This window comes from Pinus tabuliformis, chromosome 6, assembly GCF_031772625.1.
Source record: "Pinus tabuliformis cultivar Carrire ecotype Pingquan chromosome 6, CPIR1, whole genome shotgun sequence".
Classification (NCBI taxonomy): domain Eukaryota; kingdom Viridiplantae; phylum Streptophyta; class Pinopsida; order Pinales; family Pinaceae; genus Pinus; species Pinus tabuliformis.
The window spans coordinates 2,011,175,897-2,011,202,504 of record NC_142292.1 but is presented as its reverse complement, the minus strand read 5'-3'; the positions used below and the strand labels follow the sequence as shown (position 1 = coordinate 2,011,202,504).

The window sequence follows — 26,608 nt, the reverse complement described above, 5'->3', positions numbered from 1 at the left end:
GAAGTGCAAGGAAGCTAACAGGAACACTACATCCTGCAACATATATTCCACCAAATCTCACAAGTCAACATATAATTGCTCATATAATAATTTATATGAGGAACAACCGTAGAGCTTGATTATTTAAGAAATGTAAACTTTACGGTCTGAAATTTCGAACCAAATCTAATAAAATTGGGCAAAATAAAATTTAGATTTTCAGTTTCGAGAAAATCTGAGAAAATTGGAAACTTGCCTTTTATGTTAGAGAAATATTTTAAACACGGATCATACTGGTGTAAATTGGCCTTCGGTGTTTATATATATATATATATATATATATATATATATATATATATTAATTATCATTTTATAAAGCAAAAGTAACAATATATTTTCACATAATTAATTTAAAAATGAAAATAAGTAATATTAAAAAAATATTTACAAATTTTATAATAAAATTATGAATAAGATTAATATTAGAATATTTTGAAGTCACTGATTTTTTAAATAATATTTAAAATGTTGTAATTTAACTAGGGGAAGGAGTTGTGGAAATTTCAGTTATATTTAGAGAAAATCGGGCAAAGATTTTTTAAAATCCAAGTTATAGTTGTTAAACTTCAAAATTTTAGGTGTTCTAGATATTTTTGATGGTGCTGAATCTATTTCCACCATCAAAAACACGATTCAAACACTGTCTCTATAATATTTTTTAAATTTTTTTTACCCGGATTCCAGCCACTTTTAGCGGTCCGGGCAATTCCTCCGCCTTGATAGACCACTCCATTTAAAAATGAAAAACAAAAACACTTTATTAAGTGTTTTTATACTTATGTTAATTTTCAATATTTTTATATTTATGTTAATTTTTAGTTTTAAAATATTATTAGATTTTAAAATATATATAATATTAATGAAGTTATAATTTATCAAATCATTAGAATTAATGAAATTTTTTCTAATCCCTCTCATTAAAATTGTAAATTAATTAATTCTTTATTATTTAAAAAAAATCAAATATTATTAAAATAGAAATGAATTTTCACAAATTTTGTAAAAATATTGAGATTCCACTAATTATAATGTTATTGAATGAAAGTATCTATCTTATATGATATGAATATATAGATAAAAAAACACATTTTCATAAATTTCAATTTCATAATATTTATGATATAAATAATTTTATTTTATTTTATTTCATGTATAATTTACTAAATCACCAAAACTTTAAAGTTATACCAAAATCTTTCTTAAATATTTTTGTCATAAAATAAAATATTAAAACAAACTAACTAATCTTTTAATGTTTTGATTATTATTGTTTTTTCTTTTTAGTTGGATATAGCAAAAATGATTTGAGTGAAAAGTATTGGCCATTACATATATCTTATACTATATCCTCCTTCTTGGAATCTCACCTAGTACCTTCTCTCAACAAATTTTGAGAATATACCTTGGTTGTTATTGTAGTTCGTTAGAGGTTGATGCTTATTTAATGCAATATGAGGGTGTTTTTTTTGGTCTAGAGTATGAGAGATGTAAAGGGATCATGTTGTAATGATGCCACTGACATTCCTAATGCGAATGTTCTTAACAATTTTAAAGCAACCACACAAGTGGAAGATGACAAATACGGTAGTAGGCCTTTCTCATTACTTTCGTTGGCTGTGTGTAACTTGTAGCTTCTATCCTTATCTCTGCACTTTTTACTATTTTCATTGTCATGTAGATTGACTTAGATTCTCTAGCAATTTATGTTCTATCTATGTTCTTGGCATCTCCTCTTTCAATAATGGAAGAATTCTTTGAATTTTATAGGATTGCAATATTTATACAGTTCCCTATCTTTCTAGGTACAAACAAGTTACTGTTATTTGAGCTACAAAGGACCACTAAGTTTCCTCTCCTACCACCTTGCTCTAGGATTTTGTGTTGGATGTTTGTTTCTCATTATGTGTGTGGTCCTTTGGTATTGGCTTCTTGAAGTGTGGGGCATTCATGAGTTAGCATGGGACAACACTTTGTTTTGGTTGCTTCAAAATTTCCCAATATGGATCGCAGAAAAAGAAATGACTAAGACCCTTCATTCCAGTTGGTGGAATGCAAAAACGGAAGGCTAAATCCACAACCCTAAGGAATGTTATACTTTGTTTTTTGGTATAGGTGTTAAAAGAGCAACTTTGTAGGCCTAACAATGGTTCAATCAAAACATACCAATACACATCCAACAAATAGTTCATGGACTAATCGATTTAGTGAGATATAGGCATCTCTAGATGTCCAAATGATAAATCCGAGCTTAATTTAAAAATTGGGTCTTAGACTCTACATTTCTGAGGTCTCTAGGCACAAACATGTTTCAAGCTATGGAATTTTATTAGATAGGCAAGACTCTGGTTGTTATCACATTGGGTAACTAGGGACATAATGAGGTAACTTGAAATGATATGGAGAGTTCCCTTTTCACTAAATTTCGATGTTATTGGCTAGGAACCAAATAAAGAGGAAGTATGGGGAATGTCACCAAAACTTCTAACTCACATGGTATCAACTCTAACCTGATAGTCATTAAGAATGGTTAATTTCAAAACCTTTAGGGAAAAGCCTAAAAAGCCTAAAACTCTTTCTCCCCACATATATATAATATGACCTTATCTATCTATCTATCTATCATACTTTATTCTATTACATCTATGATGTCATCATATTATAACTCTTATAATTTATTCTAATACATATATAAAGAGGAAGTATGGGGAATGTCACCAAAACTTCTAACTCACATGGTATCAACTCTAACTTGATAGTCATTAAGAATGGTTAATTTCAAAAACTTTAGGGAAAAACCTAAAAAATCTAGAATTCTTTCTCCCCACATATATATAATATGACCTTATCTATCTATCTATCTATCTATCATACTTTATTCTAATACATCTATGATGCCATTATATTATAATTTGAAAAAACTTTATATACTTTTTAAGTATGGGGGATTTACGCAGTGCATTATATTAAATATCATTTTTGGGATTCAACTGCGTTAAGTAAGTCATTCAAACGTATGACCATTTCCATGAGAGGTAGTCGTAACTGACTAATTTCTTCACCCCTGTGAGCATCACCCGATGCAATGAGTGCTAAGTGAACTATTCAAAAATCATGAGAAATTAGTCAGTTACGACTACCTCTCATGGAAATGGTCATACGTTTGAATGACTTACTTAACGCAGTTGAATCCCAAAAATGATATTTTATATACTTTATTTTAATCTATGGGGAATGTCACCAAAACTTCTAACTCACATGGTATCAACTCTAACCTGATAGTCATTAAAAATAGTTAATTTCAAATACTTTAAGGAAAAACCTAAAAAATCAAAAACTCTTTTTCCCCACATATATATAATATGACCTTATCTATCTATCTATCTATATATCTATCATATTTTATTCTAAAACATCTATGATATCATCATATTATAACTCTTATCCTTTATTCTAATACATCTATAACATCATCATATTATAATTTGGAAAAATTTCTTCTACTTTATTTTAATTTATTAGAGAAATTTTACAAAACTATCTTAAATATTGAAATAAAGTTTTTACTAAATTATTTTAAATATTTCTTTTACAATTTTGATATATGAGAAACAATTTTAGAATAATAAAGTAACACTATGAAATATATATGATTTAATAATTATTAATATGGAATTATTTTTTTAAGAAAAAATGCTTTTTATATGTTCAATTCTAACTGAGCAAAGTAAGTATATAAATACTTACATAAAATTAAATATCCATACATACATACGCACACTAGTGACTTCAACCAGAAAAATAACCACCAAATAATAAAAGTTAAAAATACGGTATCTCAAGCTACATTACTGTCTTTTTGTAATTATGCAGAAGACAGAAAGGTACAGAATTTAACAAGCTTACAAAATTACATACGAAACAAATAAATGCTTCTGTTAAAATAGGTGGGAAGACAAAAATTTAAGAAAATACCTTACAAATGTGAAACGGGAAACATGCGCATCTGACCTCTTGCAATTATCTAATGATGGTCACATCGATCCTACAAAATGTTCCCTGAAACTATATTAAAAAAAAATCTTCGTATTTTGAGGGGGAAGACAATTTTTTTTTAAATAACTATGTTACAATGGGAACTATGTGAATCTAACCTCTAGCAATTATCTAATGATGTCACATCAATTCTACAAAATGTTCCCTGAAACTACATAAACTAGCATTTGCACCTTATGTTGTAAAGGAAACGCCGTAAGGCATAGAGTGGGGAAGAATAGCGACATGTGAATGGACATTGTTGAAAACAAGGGTGGATGATAATGAGTTACAATTGCAATAGTTAGTTATGTGTACTCTGAAAATGGATATTTTGCTATGGTCAATCTAACACATTCATTAATTAGATGACAACGAAAGAGTTTCGAGCCCAAGATGAACCAACACGAATCTTTTCTACAAGACTGAAATTGCCTAAATTATTCCTCAATCAGTGGAAATAACCATTTCCCTCCTCTGATACCTACAATACATTGTAGGAGACTGATTCTTCAAGTAATTTAATATAACTAACAATTGCCCCAAAAGATGCAAAGAGAAGCCGATAAAAATGTTAAATTGAAAGAATTGCATTTTGGTTCAAAATAATAAATATTATAATAATTCAATCATTCAAACTAAACCTAGTCAATAAATTGCCTAAAATAAAATAAATCCTTAATCAAAATTATACAAATTATTATTCTTCGTTTCTCTCAATTATTTATATAATAAAATCCAATCAATCATTCAAAATTGAGCACATCAGGCAGGCCAGTCCGCTTTGCCTACAATAAAACTCATTGGGTTTCCAAATCCATAGGTTGAGATTGAGCCCCCGCTTTGCCCACAATAGAACTCTCTGGGCTTTCAGACCCATAGGTTGAGATTGATCCACAACATGTTGCTACTGGTTTTGCTAGTAATTCAAAGGTCTTCTGAATAACATGATGTGTGGCTCAGGACGATGAATGACATAGTGCACCCATCCACGAGACTGCTGAACTCCAATGCTTGCCATTCGTTCTGGACCAAAAAGAATATCAATTTGGTTAAAATTATTAATATGTTTATAATAATAAAAATAAAAAATAAAACAAACAAACAGATTATCGCATTAAAAATGGCATTTGAAAACAAATTAGGCGTTGATTACCACATTGGGAAGTTGGCAAAACAGATGCATTTGCATTAAAAATAGCATTTGAGAAAAAATGCGGTGCTTACCTCATTGAGAAGTGAGTTTTTGGGAAGCAATTTGGTAGTGTCCGGAGGGAGAACCACATGTTAGGAGATGACACATAATGCCCAATCATCAAAATAATCCATTTGGGTGAAATAAAACCCTAATTACATATATTCAACTCACCACCTAGACAACCAGCAATCAAGCATACCCACACTCAAAGATAAAACTATAAATATCTCAAAGAAACTTTGATATGCATCTGATTGTAACTGACCAAAAGCAGTGGTCAGGCATTTATTTAATATATGTCCAAACTTCCAAGAAATGATTTGCAATGTAAGAACAACATGGACACATCGTCTCCTTCTCCGCATTTATTTAAATACCTAGCATTCTAACTTTAAAGGGACCTACATAAATTCATGGAAAACCTTCAATCTAGACATCAATAGGTTGTCTTGGGTGGAGGGCCATGATGACAAAGAATTTTGAATACATCTTATAAGGAGATTTTGAAGTTAACAGATATGATTGCGGGATTGGAACAATCGTCGATCCTTCAGTTTAGCAAAAGCAAATTTCTTAATAAATTCCAGATATCATGGGCGACGATTCCTTCAATTTTATTAAGATATTTGACATTACATCCTTTTATATACTCACTGTGAGGTTCTTATTTTCACTTGACAGAAATCAAGCAGGTCTAAAACCAAAGGCTTGTCCAACAAAGAATGAAAAGCTCAAAATTGGATGCAGGGTTTTCCCCTGGCTTAAGGCCTATTCCACGACTAAGAATACATGTTAATTCATGACAGGCATCACTAACATGGTTTGAATACTTGAAATCTTGTGCTGCTTTTATCGCTTAAGTGTTTGGAGTAAGCTTGTTCTTTGTTGCATTAAAAATGGCATTTGAAAAGAAATTAGGTGTTGATTACACCTTGGGAAGTTGGCAAAACAAATGCATTTGCATTAAAAATGGCATTTGAAAACAAATTAGGTGTTGATTACCACATTGGGAAGTTGGTAGAACAGATGCATTTGCATTGAAAATAGCATTTGAGAACAAAAATGTGGTGCTAATAGATACATTGTAGCTGATAGATACTTTGTTCTTGGCTCTGCAGTTAAATCATACCGGGTTAATATCGAGACATGGTCGAGGAATGTTTTTTCTTTTTCAATATGGAAGCCTGCAAGAAAGCTTAATGGAGAAAGAACCCAATCTGTATAAACCACAGGCTGCAAAATTCACAAAGAGTTTTCCCCTGTTGCTAACCAATCAAACCAATAGGAGTTCCTTCATCCAAGACATTGTATTTCTTCCTCAGGAAGTCCTCTTCTTAGTACGCCTGTCTTCTGCAAACTCCAATCTGATATCCCACAAATCATCCCCCAGCTGTTCATTCTCGCAACAAATCCATACACCAGTGAATGCCATCGAGTATTTACAATTTGGATATTCTATCCAACCACGAGCTGCAGTCGGATGCCAGGTTCCTCCCCCTGCAACCCATTGGTCTGCAACATCAGTGGCCGTAGTGGACACAACTAATTATAGCTCAGATTTACCAGAGATCATCACAGCAAAATTGGGTTACTTTGATCATTCCAGACCCATCAAATGGGATTATATGGTATATGAGAGCTTGGCCACAGAGAGGGATATTGTTGTATTTTCCAAAGGGATTAACCATAGACAAGGACTCAACATTGAAACCAAATATCTATGTTGCATATTCAACAATACCATTGAAACTATGGTCACACTCTGCACAAGAAGTCATTAGACGCGAGCATCCCAATGAATGAGTTCGTTATCAGCTCATTGCCTCCGAAATCACTCTTCGAATCCATGGGAAATCCATTCCTTCCGTCGCTTATTGTAAAATCCCGCCATCACATCATTCAAGCAAAAGTAGTACTCAAGATAATGCACAGAAAATGGGACTACTCTGTGCCTGCACCATGGTGTTCATTGGCCCTTATTTCCTTTCCGTTATGTTATGTGGATAAAAACACTGTATCGTTTAATTGAAATTTATGGATGGATTTGAATCATTGGCCCTTATTTCCTTTCTTTGGGTTCAGATCATTCAAGCCTTTAGTTCGCTTGACCAGGATGCCTCAAAGTCAGTACTCAGATAAATACACCGATGATACTTATGAATACAGGTTTGTAACTCAGAGCTTGCGCTATTTTTTTTGTTAAAGAAAATATTTTTTTTGCTTTTTGGCTAGATGGTGGACTTTCAGATCCACTCAACCAACCGCATACTACATCTATCATTGACAACCTCCTATTGATTTAACCCTATAGATACATACAATTGCAGTTTCCCTTCATTGCCACTGTAATTTGGAGCCTGGTTCTTTATCATTCAAAGTTGCAGGGAAAGGAAGCTGAAGCCCTACAAATCCATACTTCTTTTGGAAGCTGCCTCTCGTAAGTTGCTCAATGTAATACACCTCTTTTAGTTGAAGAAGGCATACAGAACAGTGTATGTGAAGGCACAGAGAAGAGTGATCAATCACTACAAGTACCAGGCTTGGAGTGAATTCAAGGCTAAGTTTCGAAGGAGGGTGTCTGCGTATGTCGTGGATTGGAAAGAGTCTAGGAATGTTGTGTCCCAAGATCGAGCTCCAGGCCTTGGCAACAGGGCCATCAAACCCCATGAATGGGAGAATATGTTCTGCCAAGTGAATTATAGTGCATTGAAGGAGTTTACATGTAGAGCGTTTTCTTTGAATGATAAAGAACCAGGCTCCAAATTACAGTGGCAATGAAGGGCAACTGCAATTGTATGTATCTATAGGGTTAAATCAATAGGAGGTTGTCAATGATAGATGTAGTATGCGGTTCGTTGAGTGGATCTGAAAGTCCACCATCTAGCCAAAAAGCAAAACAAATATTTTATTTAACAAAAAAAATAGTGCAAGCTCTGAGTTACAAACCTGTATTCATAAGTATCATCAGTGTATTTATCTGAGTACTGAATTTGAGGCATCCTGGTCAAGCGAACTATACCATCTATAAGGTACAAATTTGAATGATTTGATGAATTGAGAGGTTCCTTTGAGAATAGATGAAATTAATTTGTCTGTAATCTGCACGCAGGAAGATGTTCAACTTCTTAAATAAATAGGAATGGGCGTGTATCATTTTTCTATTTCCTGGCAATGTATATTTCCTAGTAAGTTGAATTAACGAGCAGTGATATCGTTATAAATAAATCTCCAATGTATTTTAAGTAACTGTTGGATTCCATAATTCTCACATTTCCATTATTTGTAAATTTATAGAGGGTTCTCCAAGACACAACAGAGTCGATGAACAGGGAATTGCTCATTACAATAATCTTAAAAATGAGTTGTTCTCAGAATGGTATTTAAAACTCATATTATTTACTTGCCTTGCACAAAGATTTACATGTATGTGGCTTTCCTACACACGAATATGATTTTCCATGCAGGTATAGAGCCTTTTGTGACTCTGTTTCACTGGGACATGCCACAAACTCTTGAAGACGAGTATGGGGGATTCCGTAGCAAAAGAGTCATGTAAGATTCATCGCCATAATTCTATTGCATGCTTCTAAAACATAAAAATAGATCCCAATTATGATATATATTTTCTTTTTGGTCTAGGGAGGACTCTGGAATATTTATAGAAGAATGCTTTCTATATTTTGGAGACCACATTAAGTACTGTATAACTATAAATGAACTGTTCACCACCTGTTATTTAGGCTACAATGTGGGGCTTCATGCGCCAGGTTGTTGTTCCCCTGGATTTGGAAATTGCACAGCCTACAATTCTACAACAGAGCTTTATATTGTATCCCGCAATATGCTTCTTGCACATAATGAAACTGTCAAAATATATAAGATTATATCCTTTTTTAAATCAGAGTACTAAAATTGAATTAGAGAGAGCAGACTCAAACTCATAAACACAGCAACTTAAAACACTTAGAACTTTAGAACCTCGTAACTTATCTTCATCTAATCACTTATCTTCATTCAATCACTGAACTGATTTTTATACACAGAGGAAATTTCTGGAATCGGTGAGGTGGTAGCTTCTCTAAGAAGCTATCCAGCGCTTCAGACTTCTTCTCTAGAAGACGTCGACTTCTCTAGAAGATGCTAGGTTCTGTATTAATGTTGGTGGTTGGATTTATCAATGTTTTCCAACAAATTGAATATGGGTTCATACAAGTCTTGACTAAATGCTGGAAAATGAAATTCAGGGAAAGCAGAAAGGTTCCATAGGCATGTCATTTATTGTGAACTGGATGGTGCCATTCAAAAAATCATTGCTTGTTTAATAGGATACCCAGAGAAAAATTGACTTCAAAATAGGATGGTATGTGAAGCGTGCAATTTGTTCTGCCAAGTGAATGACAGTGCATTGAAGGAGTTTACAGGTAGAGCGTTTTCTTTGAATAATAAAGAACCAGGCTCCAAATTACAGTGGCAATGAAGGGCAACTGCAATTGTATGTACGTATAGGGTTAAATCAATAGGAGGCTGTCAATGATAGATGTAGTATGCGGTTCGTTGAGTGGATCTGAAAATCCACCATCCAGCCAAAAAGCAAAACAAATATTTTATTTAACAAAAAAAATAGCGCAAGCTCTGAGTTACAGACCTATATTCATAAGTATCATCAGTGTATTTATCTGAGTACTGAATTTGAGGCATCCTGGTCGAGCGAACTAAAGGCTGGAATGATTTGAACACAAAGAAAGGAAATAAGGGCCAATGATTCAAATCCATCTAAAAATTGCAATTAAACGATAAAATATTTTTACCCAGATAACGGGGACTAGCATTTAAGACAAAATAACGATAAACCCAGAAGTAATCCCCGTAGAGCCTGATTAAATATATAAAATGAAGGAATCTGTTCTACCGTGATCAATTCATAGCCTGAAATACAAAAATTTAAACAGGCTTTTTATAGATCCGAAAAATGTGGGTAAAGGGTTAGTTAATGCCAACCTGGTGTATAGCGGATAGGTCGAATTCTGCCCTGAGAACTTGAAATGCCCTGCAAACAGCGGTGGAAAGCTCTGACAAAACCTTGAACCGAAAATTAGTGAGCGAGAACCTGAGATTGGGCGAATGAGATGGCGCGTAAAAGGTCGAAATGACGAACTTAGTGAGGAATAAACTAACCAACGCGAAGGGCAAAAGGAACACAACCAGGAGAATGACAGGAAAACTGTTTTTAATGGTTCGGCTTCCCACGATCTTCGGCTTCCCACGATCAACGATCAAACTTTGTTTAATCGTCTAACACCACAAATCAACGGTTAACAATAGGACACGCTTTGTTTAATCGTCTAACACCACAAATCAACAGTTAACAATAGGACACGGTGTCAGCTGGGTCAATTCACTTCAAAAGGAAACGCCTTACGGCGTAATAACCGTTTCAAAACACAGCGCCAACTAACTAACCACACCACGAAAATCTCCGCAATTTTTTGACAAATTGCAAAGTTTTGATTACATCTCATAAAACCCATTTATTTAGCGCAGAGTACTGTGATTAGAGGAAGCCATTTCCCACGCGATTAATTTGCTGACCCTGACAGTGGTAGTGCCATTATTGAAGGCGTAAAGATGGGCGTCTTTGCCTATTGCCAATGTGGGATAAGCTCTAGCAGTTATGCACGCCTTTCCCCCTTCTCCAAATCTCTCCACGATTGAATGGTCAACCTGCATTTTCATTTCATCGCCGTTGCAACAACAAATTTAAAAAAAAAAAAGGTTAGTATGTAGTGGGAAAATATTAAAACCTATATTTAGTTTTTCGTGCTCTCACAAAGATACCGCACTAGCAGTTTAGAAATGAATAAAAATTGCTAAAATCTTTACACTTCACAGGAAAAACTTTAAAAAAAATTATTGTCCAACAGCTTACCAGGACTCGCAATGAAAGGCTCTTCTCCTTGAAAGAACCCACATGATTCACGAAAGTTCCATATGTTGTCTTATCAATGGCGCTCAACAAAGACGATCTGCGAGCATTCACACAATTTGAAAAACATTGACGTACTGTCTTTGTCTGGGATTGATTGATTCAGATGAATAAGTTTTCCCAATATTTATGGAGTTTTACCTGCTCTGGTCACTGCACATTAATAACTTCAGTTCTGTTCGATAGCGAACGATCTGAAAAAACACAGCAGTGCGTTCATTCAAGTCCTTGGAAGCTAAAACAAGCAACCCAAATGGCCCAACAACAGTCCTCGCAGCTGACCCCATCCGGTTGCACAGCTGTTGAGCTGTCGAATTTACTCCCACCTCGTCTTCAAACTCCGCCATTTCGACCCTTCGGAGATCAAAGGAGACTTCCACATTGACCTAATAGCAAATCCAATTTCACCAAGTAAATTTAAGAAAACGAAAACATAGATTACAAAAAGGGGAAAATTCCTAAAAAATTCTTAAAATCTCTGAGTCATGAAAGGGATCTTTGCTTCAGCCAAGATCATAGAGGGCCTGTTCGATTTTCCGCACAAGAACTACCAACTTTTACAAGAAAAAGAAATATCAAAGAAATTACTTAGCCTAAATCAGAGAAAGGAGGCATGAATCCTTATCCCTTGAGATTGTTAGGGGCAACAATTCCGAGTCAAGAAGTATTGAAGTAAAGGAATTTAATGTATCTGACGAGCACCTGCGCAGTGTTAATGCCTGCAATTTCTACAACGGATCCAGTGCTGAGATTTATATTCTGTTTCAATGTTTTCTTTCGACGAAGAGCTTCTACTTCAGAAACTGGCCACTGTAAAAGCCGCGTTCTTGTGGCGCTGTCAAGCCAGATGGTTCTTGGAATCGCCTTTACAAGAAAACCGCATACGTTAAAAAGAAAAAAAACACGTAAAATATATAAATACAGCAACGCAGAATCAGATTCTTAGCTTGAGAGTGATTTCAATGAATTAAAAACGTTTCTAAATATTTGTTTCCTAATATTACACACTAAAATAAAAAAGGATTGGGTATGTACACTGGATTAAATTAATCAGTCAAATACGAGTCAAGAATTTTTGTCTTATCCCTTCTTTTCGGAATAAGAATTTCTCGGCTTGTTTAATAATCAAAAGAAGAGAATATTGCTAACCAAGTTAAGAGTCTTCACTCACAAAACAAAGGAAATCTAATGACTAGAAATGATAAAGTTTCACTAAGAAAGTCTCCTTATCTTAAAAACAAGAACGTCTTATCAGTCTCCCTCAACCTTTAATCTAATTACAGACTTTACCTGAACACCGGCCCAACCCTTGCTGATATCATCAGACACGCTATCCGATTCGTTGATCCATCCCCACAGAATTCGCCTCTGCTTATTTTGATCAAAAAATGTCTTGGAAGCATAGAATTTTCCATAGTCATATCTTAACCCATTTTCGTCATCACTACTACTATTATCTTGCACGTATCGATCCATGTCCCGCAAGTAGGTTCCCACTGTATAATACTCGTACTTCTAATCGTCCAAACTCACCTTCAAAACATGTTTAAGTGAATGCCCAATAGCGGACGTGTCTAATCCTTCGTTTCCAGAAAGAGGAACGGGGTAAAAGTCCGGACATTCCCATATTCCGGTCAATTCCGATGAATGTAGAGGATGCTTGGCCTTCACCCAGTGGACGAAGTCCTTGCTTTTGTATAACAAAGCCACTCCTCTGCGATTCCTCTTATTTCCAACTAGAATCCTCCATTTTCCATCGTGGCCAAGCCATCCGGTGGTGGGATCCCTGAATGAGCTCCCATTGATCCCAAATTCTGGAATCAAAAGAGGATTCTGAGGGATCTTTACCCATTCCCTCAAAAGAGGATCAGTGGCATCCTTAGGAACAACCATGCTCTGCAACTGTTGGGATGAATTGGCCCATCCTGTGTACAGAATCACAGGCTTGTCTCCGGGCAGTAACGTTGCCGAACCGGACCAGCAGCCCTTTATATCATACCATTCACTCGGAACAATGGCAGGATCCAGTGAATGCCAGTTAATGAGATCCTTGGAAACAACATGCCCCCAGACAATATTTCCCCACACCGCTCCTTGAGGATTATACTGGTAGAAGAAATGGTAGAATCCCTTGTAGAACATGGGCGCTGCAAAACGAACGCAATTCAAATTCATCACAGAGAATATTAAATCTAATAACGATTGAATGCATGAGTTGAAACCGAATGAAAAGCTCACCATTTGGGTCTGTTGGGCATGCAGGCAATCACAAACAAACGAAAAGAAAGTTAGAAGATTGGTTTAAATCCCAAAACAGAAATTCTAAATGTGAAATCTGAAATAGTATGGAATATGCAGACCATTCATCCAGTTCTTTTGAGGCTGAAAATGGTAGCCTGTACGATACCGCTGTTCAACTCTTGTGCTCTCAGCGTTAATGTTCAGTCTGGGAATAGACTAACAAGTGCCGTACCGTATGCGAAAAGGAATGCTAAAACGATTGAAAGACAGCGGTGTAGAGAGATGAAGACGCTCTTTTCAACGCTGAGATCTTTGCTTCCAAACGAAAATGTTCGGGTAATTGTATTTTTTTTAAATGATTTCTAGGGTTTTCAGCATTAGACATCAACAATACTTTCTAAAATTTATGTTTTACGAGAAGTTGGATTTCATGGTCTGCAGGGAAAACGTTACTCTGAAAGTAAGGGAAGCATCCTTTTTCTCTGTTTAATTAGCTTCAAAAATTTCAACCAAGTGATTGTTCTTATCTACAAGTAACTTTTCTTTCATGTTAAATGACATTGAACCATTGGTGTCTATATCTGCTGCCCCAAACAGTTTGGGAAATTAGTGGTTACTGGCCTTCTCATATTACTAATCTTTAGTCCATCTTTGATACATCAGCCCTATTGAGGTTTCAGAAGATCGGGTATCAAATGTTTTCAAACACAAATAACTCAAAATGAAAATGGAACACCAGTCTTAAACTTCTCTAAAACCAGGCCAAAATGAAAATGGGACAGTTATCTCAAACTTCTCTAAATCCAGGCCAACCAGAATAGTATCACGCTAATCAGAAGGTACACAGAACAGAACAGAGGATATAAGAGAGGGAGATAAAATAAAGAACAATGACCTATTCAACCTGATGTTTTGTTGTATAACATCAGTCAAACATGCTAAGAGGAACAGTGTATTGCAGTGAAATTTCTGTCATAAGGCTTTTAGTTTTCTTTTCCAAAGATTGATTGCTCTGAAATCGGATGATTAGGATATTAGGATTTTGCATATTGCAACTGATTGATGTGTGCTTTTGATGCTATGGCCAGAGAAAAATTGACTTCAAAATAGGATGGTATGTGAAGCGTGCAATTTGTTCTGCCAAGTGAATGACAGTGCATTGAAGGAGTTTACAGGTAGAGCGTTTTCTTTGAATAATAAAGAACCAGGCTCCAAATTACAGTGGAAATGAAGGGCAACTGCAATTGTATGTATGTATAGGGTTAAATCAATAGGAGGTTGTCAATGATAGATGTAGTATGCGGTTCGTTGAGTGGATCTGAAAATCCACCATCCAGCCAAAAAGAAAAACAAATATTTTATTTAACAAAAAAAATAGCGCAAGCTCTGAGTTACAGACCTATATTCATAAGTATCATCAGTGTATTTATCTGAGTACTGAATTTGAGGCATCCTGGTCGAGCGAACTAAAGGCTGGAATGATTTGAACACAAAGAAAGGAAATAAGGGCCAATGATTCAAATCCATCTAAAAATTGCAATTAAACGATAAAATATTTTTACCCAGATAACGGGGACTAGCATTTAAGACAAAATAACGATAAACCCAGAAGTAATCCCCGTAGAGCCTGATTAAATATATAAAATGAAGGAATCTGTTCTACCGTGATCAATTCATAGCCTGAAATACAAAAATTTAAACAGGCTTTTTATAGATCCGAAAAATGTGGGTAAAGGGTTAGTTAATGCCAACCTGGTGTATAGCGGATAGGTCGAATTCCGCCCTGAGAACTTGAAATGCCCTGCAAACAGCGGTGGAAAGCTCTGACAAAACCTTGAACCAAAAATTAGTGAGCGAGAACCTGAGATTGGGCGAATGAGATGGCACGTAAAAGGTCGAAATGACGAACTTAGTGAGGAATAAACTAACCAGCGCGAAGGGCAAAAGGAATACAACCAGGAGAATGACAGGAAAAATGTTTTTAATGGTTCGGCTTCCCACGATCTTCGGCTTCCCACGATCAACGATCAAACTTTGTTTAATTGTCTAACACCACAAATCAACGGTTAACAATAGGACACGCTTTGTTTAATCGTCTAACACCACAAATCAACGGTTAACAATAGGACACGGTGTCAGCTGGGTCAATTCACTTCAAAAGGAAACGCCTTACGGCGTAATAACCGTTTCAAAACACAGCGCCAACTAACTAACCACACCACGAAAATCTCCGCAATTTTTTGACAAATTGCAAAGTTTTGATTACATCTCATAAAACCCATTTATTTAGCGCAGAGTACTGTGACTAGAGGAAGCCATTTCCCACGCGATTAATTTGCTGACCCTGATAGTGGTAGTGTCGTTATTGAAGGCGTAAAGATGGGCATCTTTGCCTATTGCCAATGTGGGATAAGCTCTAGCAGTTATGCACGCCTTTCCCCCTTCTCCAAATCTCTCCACGATTGAATGATCAACCTGCATTTTCATTTCATCGCCGTTGCAAAAACAAATTTAAAAAAAAAAGAAGTTAGTATGTAGTGGGAAAATATTAAAACCTATATTTAGTTTTTCGTGCTCTCACAAAGATACCGCACTAGCAGTTTAGAAATGAATAAAAATTGCTAAAATCTTTACACTTCACAGGCAAAACTTTAAAAAAATTATTGTCCAACAGCTTACCAGGACTCGCAATGAAAGGCTCTTTTCCTTGAAAGAACCCACATGATTCACGAAAGTTCCATATGTTGTCTTATCAATGGCGCTCAACAAAGACGATCTGCGAGCATTCACACAATTTGAAAAACATTGACGTACTGTCTTTTGTCTGGGATTGATTGATTCAGATGAATAAGTTTTCCCAATATTTATGGAGTTTTACCTGCTCTGGTCACTGCACATTAATAACTTCAGTTCTGTTCGATAGCGAACGATCTGAAAAAACACAGCAGTGCGTTCATTCAAGTCCTTGGAAGCTAAAACAAGCAACCCAAATGGCCCAACAACAGTCCTCGCAGCTGACCCCATTCGGTTGCACAGCTGTTGAGCTGTCGAATTTACTCCCACCTCGTCTTCAAACTCCGCCATTTCGACCCTTGGGAGATCAAAGGAGACTTCCACATCGACCTAATAGCAAATCCATTTTCACCAAGTAAATTTAAGAAAACGAAACATAGATTACAAAAAGGGGAAAATTCCTAAAAAATTCTTAAAATCTCTGAGTCATGAAAGGGATCTTTGCTTCAGCCAAGATCATAGAGGGCCTGTTCGATTTTCCACACAAGAACTACCAACTTTTACAAGAAAAAGAAATATTAGAGAAATTACTTAGCCTAAATCAGAGAAAGGAGGCATGAATCCTTATCCCTTGAGATTGTTAGGGGCAACAATTCCGAGTCAAGAAGTATTGAAGTAAAGGAATTTAATGTATCTGACGAGCACCTGCGCAGTGTTAATGCCTGCAATTTCTACAACGGATCCAGTGCTGAGATTTATATTCTGTTTCAATGTTTTCTTTCGACGAAGAGCTTCTACTTCAGAAACTGGCCACTGTAAAAGCCGCGTTCTTGTGGCGCTGTCAAGCCAGATGGTTCTTGGAATCGCCTTTACAAGAAAACCGCATACGTTAAAAAGAAAAAAAAAACGTAAAACATATAAATACAGCAACGCAGAATCAGATTCTTAGCTTGAGAGTGATTTCAATGAATTAAAAACGTTTCTAAATATTTGTTTCCTAATATTACACACTAAAATAAAAAAGGATTGGGTATGTACACTGGATTAAATTAATCAGTCAAATACGAGTCAGGAATTTTTGTCTGATCCCTTCTTTTCCGAATAAGAATTTCTCGTCTTGTTTAATAATCAAAAGAAGAGAATATTGCTAACCAAGTTAAGAGTCTTCACTCACAAAACAAAGGAAATCTAATGACTAGAAATGATAAAGTTTCACTAAGAAAGTCTCCTTATCTTAAAAACAAGAATGTCTTATCAGTCTCCCTCAACCTTTAATCTAATTACAGACTTTACCTGAACATCGGCCCAACCCTTGCTGATATCATCGGACACGCTATCCGATTCGTTGATCCATCCCCACAGAATTCGCCTCTGCTTATTTTGATCAAAAAATGTCTTGGAAGCATAGAATTTGCCATAGTCATATCTTAACCCATTTTCGTCATCACTACTGCTATTATCTGGCACGTATCGATCCATGTCCCGCAAGTAGGTTCCCACTGTATAATACTCGTACTTGTAATCGTCCAAACTCACCTTCAAAACATGTTTAAGTGAATGCCCAATAGCGGACGTGTCTAATCCTTCGTTCCCAGAAAGAGGAACGGGGTAAAAGTCAGGACATTCCCACATTCCGGTCAATTCCGATGAATGTAGAGGATGCTTGGCCTTCACCCAGTGGACGAAGTCCTTGCTTTTGTATAACAAAGCCACTCCTCTGCGATTCCTCTTATTTCCAACTAGAATCCTCCATTTTCCATCGTGGCCAAGCCATCCGGTGGTGGGATCCCTGAATGAGCTCCCATTGATCCCAAATTCTGGAATCAAAAGAGGATTCTGAGGGATCTTTACCCATTCCCTCAAAAGAGGATCAGTGGCATCCTTAGGAACAACCATGCTCTGCAACTGTTGGGATGAATTGGCCCATCCCGTGTACAGAATCACAGGCTTGTCTCCGGGCAGTAACGTTGCCGAATCGGACCAGCAGCCCTTTATATCATACCATTCACTCGGAACAATGGCAGGATCCAGTGAATGCCAGTTGATGAGATCCTTGGAAACAACATGCCCCTAGACAATATTTCCCCACACCGCTCCTTGAGGATTATACTGGTAGAAGAAATGTTAGAATCCCTTGTAGAACATGGGCGCTGCAAAACGAACGCAATTCAGATTCATCACAGAGAAATATATTAAATCTAATAACAATTAAATGCATGAGTTGAAACTGAATGAAAAGCTCACCATTTGGGTCTGTTGGGTATGCAGGCAATAAAAAACAAACGAAAAGAAAGTTAGAAGATCTGTTTAAATCCCAAAACAGAAAATCTAAATGTGAAAACTTAAATAGGATGGAATATACAGACCATTCATCCAGTTTCTTTGAGGCTGAAAATGGTATCCTGTACGATACCGCTGTTCAACTCTTGTGCTCTCAGCTTTAATGTTCAGTCTGGGAATAGACTAACAGGTGCCGTACCGTATGCGAAAAGGAATGCTAAAACGATTGAAAGACAGCGGCATAGAGAGATGAAGACGCTCTTTTCAACGCTGAGATCTTTGCTTCCAAACGAAAATGTTCGGGTAATTGTATTTTTTTTAAATGATTTCTAGGGTTTTCAGCATTAGACATCAACAATACTTTATAAAATATATGTTTTACGAGAAGTTGGATTTCATGGTCTGCAGGGAAAACGTTACTCTGAAAGTAAGGGAAGCATCCTTTCTCTCTGTTTAATTAGCTTCAAAAATTTCAACCAAGTGATTGTTCTTATCTACAAGTAACTTTTCTTTCATGTTAAATGACATTGAACCATTGGTGTCTATATCTGCTGCCCCAAACAGTTTGGGAAATTAGTGGTTACTGGCCTTCTCATATTACTAATCTTTAGTCCATCTTTGATACATCAGTCCTATTGAGGTTTCAGAAGATCGGGTATCAAATGTTTTCAAACACAAATAACTCAAAATGAAAATGGAACACCGGTCTCAAACTTCTCTAAAACCAGGCCAAAATGAAAATGGGACAGTTATCTCAAACTTCTCTAAATCCAGGCCAACCAGAACAGTATCACGCTAATCAGAAGGTACACAGAACAGAACAGAGGATATAAGAGAGGGAGATAAAATAAAGAACAATGACCTATTCAACCTGATGTTTTGTTGTATAACATCAGTCAAACATGCTAAGAGGAACAGTGTATTGCAGTGAAATTTCTGTCATAAGGCTTTTAGTTTTCTTTTCCAAAGACTGATTGCTCTGAAATCGGATGATTAGGATATTAGGATTTTGCATATTGCAACTGATTGATGTGTGCTTTTGATGCTATGGCCAGAGAAAAATTGACTTCAAAATAGGATGGTATGTGAAGCGTGCAATTTGTTCTGCCAAGTGAATGACAGTGCATTGAAGGAGTTTACAGGTAGAGCGTTTTCTTTGAATAATAAAGAACCAGGCTCCAAATTATAGTGGCAATGAAGGGCAACTGCAATTGTATGTATAGGGTTAAATCAATAGGAGGTTGTCAATGATAGATGTAGTATGCGGTTCGTTGAGTGGATCTGAAAATCCACCATCCAGCCAAAAAGCAAAACAAATATTTTATTTAACAAAAAAAATAGCGCAAGCTCTGAGTTACAGACCTATATTCATAAGTATCATCAGTGTATTTATCTGAGTACTGAATTTGAGGCATCCTGGTCGAGCGAACTAAAGGCTGGAATGATTTGAACACAAAGAAAGGAAATAAGGGCCAATGATTCAAATCCATCTAAAAATTGCAATTAAACGATAAAATATTTTTACCCAGATAACAGGGACTAGCATTTAAGACAAAATAACGATAAACCTAGAAGTAATCCCCGTAGAGCCTGATTAAATATATAAAATGAAGGAATCTGTTCTACCGTGATCAATTCATAGCCTGAAATACAAAAATTTAAACAGGCTTTTTATAGATCCGAAAAATGTGGGTAAAGGGTTAGTTAACGGCAACCTGGTGTATAGCGAATAGGTCGAATTCCGCCCTGAGAACTTGAAATGCCCTGCAAACAGCGGTGGAAAGCTCTGACAAAACCTTGAACCGAAAATTAGTGAGCGAGAACCTGAGATTGGGCAAATGAGATGGCGCGTAAAAGGTCGAAATGACGAACTTAGTGAGGAATAAACTAACCAGCGCGAAGGGCAAAAGGAATACAACCAGGAGAATGATAGGAAAACTATTTTTAATGGTTCGGCTTCCCACGATCTTCGGCTTCCCACGATCAACGATCAAACTTTGTTTAATCGTCTAACACCACAAATCAATGGTTAACAATAGGACACGCTTTGTTTAATCGTCTAACACCACAAATCAACGGTTAACAATAGGACACGGTGTCAGCTGGGTCAATTCACTTCAAAAGGAAACGCCTTACGGCGTAATAACCGTTTCAAAACACAGCGCCAACTAACTAACCACACCACGAAAATCTCCGCAATTTTTTGACAAATTGCAAAGTTTTGATTACATCTCATAAAACCCATTTATTTAGCGCAGAGTATTGTGATTAGAGGAAGCCATTTCCCACGCGATTAATTTGCTGACCCTGACAGTGGTAGTGCCGTTATTGAAGGCGTAAAGATGGGCGTCTTTGCCTATTGCCAATGTGGGATAAGCTCTAGCAGTTATGCACGCCTTTCCCCCTTCTCCAAATCTCTCCACGATTGAATGATCAACCTGCATTTTCATTTCATCGCCGTTGCAACAACAAATTAAAAAAAAAAAAAGTCAGTATGTAGTGGGAAAATATTAAAACCTATATTTAGTTTTTCGTGCTCTCACAAAGATACCGGACTAGCAGTTTAGAAATGAATAAAAATTGCTAAAATCTTTACACTTCACAGGCAAAACTTTAAAAAAATTATTGTCCAACAGCTTACCAGGACTCGCAATGAAAGGCTCTTCTCCTTGAAAGAACCCACATGATTCCCGAAAGTTCCATATGTTGTCTTATCAATGGCGCTCAACAAAGACGATCTGCGAGCATTCACACAATTTGAAAAACATTGACGTACCGTCTTTTGTCTGGGATTGATTGATTCAGATGAATAAGTTTTCCCAATATTTATGGAGTTTTACCTGCTCTGGTCACTGCACATTAATAACTTCAGTTCTGTTCGATAGTGAACGATTTGAAAAAACATAGCAGTGCGTTCATTCAAGTCCTTGGAAGCTAAAACAAGCAATCCAAATGGCCCAACAACAGTCCTCGCAGCTGACCCCATCCGGTTGCACAGCTGTTGAGCTGTCGAATTTACTCCCACCTCGTCTTCAAACTCCGCCATTTCGACCCTTGGGAGATCAAAGGAGACTTCCACATCGACCTAATAGCAAATCCAATTTCACCAAGTAAATTTAAGAAAACGAAAACATAGATTACAAAAAGGGGAAAATTCCTAAAAAATTCTTAAAATCTCTGAGTCATGAAAGGGATCTTTGCTTCAGCCAAGATCATAGAGGGCCTGTTCGATTTTACGCACAAGAACTACCAACTTTTACAAGAAAAAGAAATATCAGAGAAATTACTTAGCCTAAATCAGAGAAAGGAGGCATGAATCCTTATCCCTTGAGATTGTTAGGGGCAACAATTCCGAGTCAAGAAGTATTGAAGTAAAGGAATTTAATGTATCTGACGAGCACCTGCGCAGCGTTAATGCCTGCAATTTCTACAACGGATCCACTGCTGAGATCTATATTCTGTTTCAATGTTTTCTTTCGACGAAGAGCTTCTACTTCGGAAACTGGCCACTGTAAAAGCCGCGTTCTTGTGGCGTTGTCAAGCCAGATGGTTCTTGGAATCGTCTTTACAAGAAAACCGCATACGTTAAAAAGAAAAAAAAAAATGTAAAACATATAAATACAGCAACGCAGAATCAGATTCTTAGCTTGAGAGTGATTTCAATGAATTAAAAACGTTTCTAAATATTTGTTTCCTAATATTACACACTAAAATAAAAAATGATTGGGTATGTACACTGGATTAAATTAATCAGTCAAATACGAGTCAGGAATTTTTGTCTGATCCCTTTTTTTCCGAATAAGAATTTCTTGTCTTGTTTAATAATCAAAAGAAGAGAATATTGCTAACCAAGTTAAGAGTCTTCACTCACAAAACAAAGGAAATCTAATGACTAGAAATGATAAAGTTTCACTAAGAAAGTCTCCTTATCTTAAAAACAAGAATGTCTTATCAGTCTCCCTCAACCTTTAATCTAATTACAGACTTTACCTGAACACCGGACCAACCCTTGCTGATATCATCGGACACGCTATCCGATTCGTTGATCCATCCCCACAGAATTCGCCTCTGCTTATTTTGATCAAAAAATGTCTTGGAAGCATAGAATTTTCCATAGTCATATCTTAACCCATTTTCGTCATCACTATTTCTATTATCTTGCACGTATCGATCCATGTCCCGCAAGTAGGTTCCCACTATATAATACTCGTACTTGTAATCGTCCAAACTCACCTTCAAAACATGTTTAAGTGAATGCCCAATAGCGGACGTGTCTAATCCTTCGTTCCCAGAAAGAGGAACGGGGTAAAAGTCAGGACATTCCCACATTCCGGTCAATTCCGATGAATGTAGAGGATGCTTGGCCTTCACCCAGTGGACGAAGTCCTTGCTTTTGTATAACAAAGCCACTCCTTTGCAATTCCTCTTATTTCCAACTAGAATCCTCCATTTTACATCGTGGCCAAGCCATCCGGTGGTGGGATCCCTGAATGAGCTCCCATTGATCCCAAATTCTAGAATCAAAAGAGGATTCGGAGGGATCTTTACCCATTCCCTCAAAAGAGGATCAGTGGCATCCTTAGGAACAACCATGCTCTGCAACTGTTGGGATGAATTGGCCCATCCTGTTTACAGAATCACAGGCTTGTCTCCGGGCAGTAACGTTGCCGAACCGGACCAGCAGCCCTTTATATCATACCATTCACTCGGAACAATGGCAGGATCCAGTGAATGCCAGTTGATGAGATCCTTGGAAACAACATGCCCCTAGACAATATTTCCCCACACCGCTCCTTGAGGATTATACTGGTAGAAGAAATGGTAGAATCCCTTGTAGAACATGGGCGCTGCAAAACGAACGCAATTCAGATTCATCACAGAGAAATATATTAAATCTAATAACGATTGAATGCATGAGTTGAAACCGAATGAAAAGCTCACCATTTGGGTCTGTTGGGTATGCAGGCAATCACAAACAAACGAAAAGAAAGTTAGAAGATTTGTTTAAATCCCAAAACAGAAAATCTAAATGTGAAAACTTAAATAGGATGGAATATACAGACCATTCATCCAGTTTCTTTGAGGCTGAAAATGGTATCCTGTACGATACCGCTGTTCAACTCTTGTGCTCTCAGCGTTAACAATATGGTGTATAGCGGATAGGTTAATGCCAACCTGGTGTATAGCGGATAGGTCGAATTCCGCCCTGAGAACTTGAAATGCCCTGCAAACAGCGGTGGAAAGCTCTGACAAAACCTTGAACCGAAAATTAGTGAGCGAGAACCTGAGATTGGGCGAATGAGATGGCGCGTAAAAGGTCGAAATGACGAAGTTACTGAGGAATAAACTAACCAGCGTGAAGGGCAAGAGGAATACAACCAGGAGAATGACAGGAAAACTGTTTTTAATGGTTCGGCTTCCCACGATCTTCGGCTTCCCACGATCAACAATCAAATTTTGTTTAATCGTCTAACACCACAAATCAACGGTTAACAATAGGACACGGTGTTAGCTGGGTCAATTCACTTCAAAAGGAAACGCCTTACGGCGTAAAAATAGTCTTTATCATACCTGGTCAACAGTGTCGTTGTTCATGTAGTTCATGGTCATTTCGAGGCATTACAAGAGACGGCCCACTGTGTTCAGATTTTTCACTTTGACTGGATTCTCAGGCGAGAAGAAAGACGACATCCAATGGTTGAGTAGTACGTCATTGTTTACAGCAACAAATCCGTTAACATAATCGAATGTGAGATTACCTACGGGACGTGATATTCAAAATTCCTGATCGCTGGTATAACCTTTGGAGTTGAGTACAAAACTCTGATCCATTTCACCTGTACGATCAATATTATGCATAAACTCCGATTATTTCGAAATTACTTGCAAAAAACATCCATGAACATGTTGGAATGTAATTTCAACTGCAACAACAGTTGAAAATAAATCGCACTTTCACCTACAAACAATCCCAGCAGTCCATCTGTCTTTAATCCAACAGCCATTATTTGTTTCGGCTTATTCACGCCACCGCCATAAGTGTCTTTTCACCGTTTGCTTGTTTGTGTTCCCAAAGGAGGAGGAAGATCAGATCCGGGCTTTGCGCAATAACTTCTTACCAATAGCATTAAAGAAGAAGCATGGCCGAAAAGGAAAGTACCAGCCTCAAGCCAGCCGCAGCATTTATCAGTCTTGGGTTTCAGCACAACCAACTCAAGAAATACAACAAAAGATCAGATTTGTTCATTATTTGCAGCAGAGACTTTGTCAGAGAGTTGAGGCGGTTTATGGATAAGTTATGACCGCTTCTTGCACTATATATATATGTAGACACAACAGTGTAGAAAATAGAGAGATAGAGAGCAAAGGGGAGCACGCAGCAGCGTGAAGTTTTGCAGTTGTTCTGTTGAGAAAACAAAGGCAATACGCAGCAGCGCGTATGTGCTAAATGAATACAGAGGAAATAGATTGAAAGTCCTTTTGTAACACACAACAGTGTAGAACAAGAGAGTTTTTTTTGTATTGCACAGCAGTGCTGAAATTTTTTGAGATAGTTGTTTTGTGGAACTGAAGCGTTCCTGTTGTAATCCCTCTGTCAAGAGGAAGATGCTCTTTAGCATAATATTTTGTGAAGATCCCTTTATGTGAGGAAGACTTAGTTTTATCTGTTGGTTTATTTTCATAAATAGAAGTTTCTTTCTGTGCGTTGCTGTTACACCAAAAGTTATTTTTTCAAAGATTTCCTGTTGCTGTTACACCGTAAGTCGAAAAATACTTGACGTCAAAATTTACATTGCTGCAACACCACGAACAGCAACTGAAAAATTTTCGTTGCTGCAACACCATGAACAGCGTTGCTGCAACACAAGTTACAACAACTGAAAAAAAACTGTGTTGCTGCAACACCGTTTCCAGAGAACGAATTTTTCTGTTTTTCTGAGTTAAAAATAGAGTATTTTTCTGTGTCAAAGATAGAGTATTATTTTGATGAGTTTTTGATCCAGAGGTAAAGTAGAGTATTATTTTATGCTCTGTTCTTGTGTTTTTGAATTATCAGAAAACAGAGTATTGCTCTCTGTTCATATTTTTGTTGTTTCGGAATTTATCAGAAAATTCTGAACAGTGGAAACAGAGGATTTTTCCACTGTATTTTGTTTGGAATAACCAGAAATTCCCGACATGGTATCAGAGCTAGTCCAGGCTCTTTGAAGGCGTCAAAGAAGCTGAAGGAAGATTTCTTGTTGCAGCAACTTCTCCAGCAGCGTGAAGACTCAGCCAAGAAAGAATCTAAGGTATTTCTCAAGAATTTTTTCTGTGTTACTGTTGAAGACAGACAGTGATTTTTAAATACAGTCAAGTATTTGAAGCATAATTTAAAGTGTAAGGAATGGCCAGCGTCAGCACTAGCGTGGGTATGTTTAATACTCAGCTCCCACTATTAAATGAGAAAAATTATGACTATTGGGCAATAGTTATGAGAACTTTTCTTTTCTCAGAAGATTTATGAGAATTTGTTGAAGATGGTTTTGAAAAACCAGCAAATGAAGATGAAACAGAAAATGAGCTATTGAAGAACTATAAGAAGAAGGATGCTTTCGCCCTCTACTTCTTGTATCGAGCAGTGAATGAAAGTGTGTTTCCAAGGATAACAACAGCTAAGACATCCAGAGAAGCATGGGATACTCTCAAAACTGCCTATCAAGGCATGCAGAAAGTGAAGACAACAAAACCTCAATTCATTGAGGAGAAAACTTGTGATGAAAGCTTAGAGAAAACAGTGAATGATAAAATCTGTTTGTCTCGTGATGAAGGTGATGAGGAGATGGCTGAAGTACATCCCCAAACAACAGCACCAACACAAGGGCAGCAAGTCGCACCCTTGAGCAAAAATGAATGTGCTTCTCCAAGCACACCACAAGAAGCAACAAATGAAGGTATGAATTCTTTGTTTGCTTTATCTAGTCATGTTGATGACCCTGTTTATTTAGAAGATGGAGTTCAAGATAGGAAATGGATAGAACCCATGAATGGGAGAAAGGAATTGAAGTTCCTTGAAGATCTATTTAAAGAATATGGAGTTCGATATGTAACTCTTGCCAAGA

General features: G+C 36.8%; 2 protein-coding genes and 1 pseudogene across 2 annotated transcripts; all 3 read right to left on the bottom strand.

The window, feature by feature from the left end:
• Positions 1-10,709: 10,709 nt before the first annotated feature.
• Positions 10,710-13,500, bottom strand: LOC149267325 (beta-fructofuranosidase, insoluble isoenzyme 1-like; annotated as a pseudogene).
• A 2,279-nt stretch (positions 13,501-15,779) lies between these two features.
• On the bottom strand, positions 15,780-18,139 carry LOC149267324 (beta-fructofuranosidase, insoluble isoenzyme 1-like). Its single transcript, XM_089410842.1, has 5 exons — positions 17,520-18,139; positions 16,932-17,093; positions 16,372-16,616; positions 16,173-16,269; positions 15,780-15,968 (listed from the first exon to the last, which is right to left on the bottom strand). Exons 1-5 carry the CDS (start codon positions 18,120-18,122, stop codon positions 15,780-15,782), a joined length of 1,296 nt encoding a protein of 431 aa, XP_089266968.1. The 5' UTR covers positions 18,123-18,139.
• Positions 18,140-20,736: 2,597 nt separating this feature from the next.
• LOC149267323 (beta-fructofuranosidase, insoluble isoenzyme 1-like) lies at positions 20,737-23,114 on the bottom strand. Its single transcript, XM_089398533.1, has 5 exons — positions 22,497-23,114; positions 21,908-22,069; positions 21,347-21,591; positions 21,148-21,244; positions 20,737-20,944 (listed from the first exon to the last, which is right to left on the bottom strand). The coding sequence occupies exons 1-5, from the start codon at positions 23,097-23,099 to the stop codon at positions 20,756-20,758; spliced, it is 1,296 nt and encodes a 431-aa protein (XP_089254659.1). The 5' UTR covers positions 23,100-23,114; the 3' UTR covers positions 20,737-20,755.
• Positions 23,115-26,608: the final 3,494 nt, after the last annotated feature.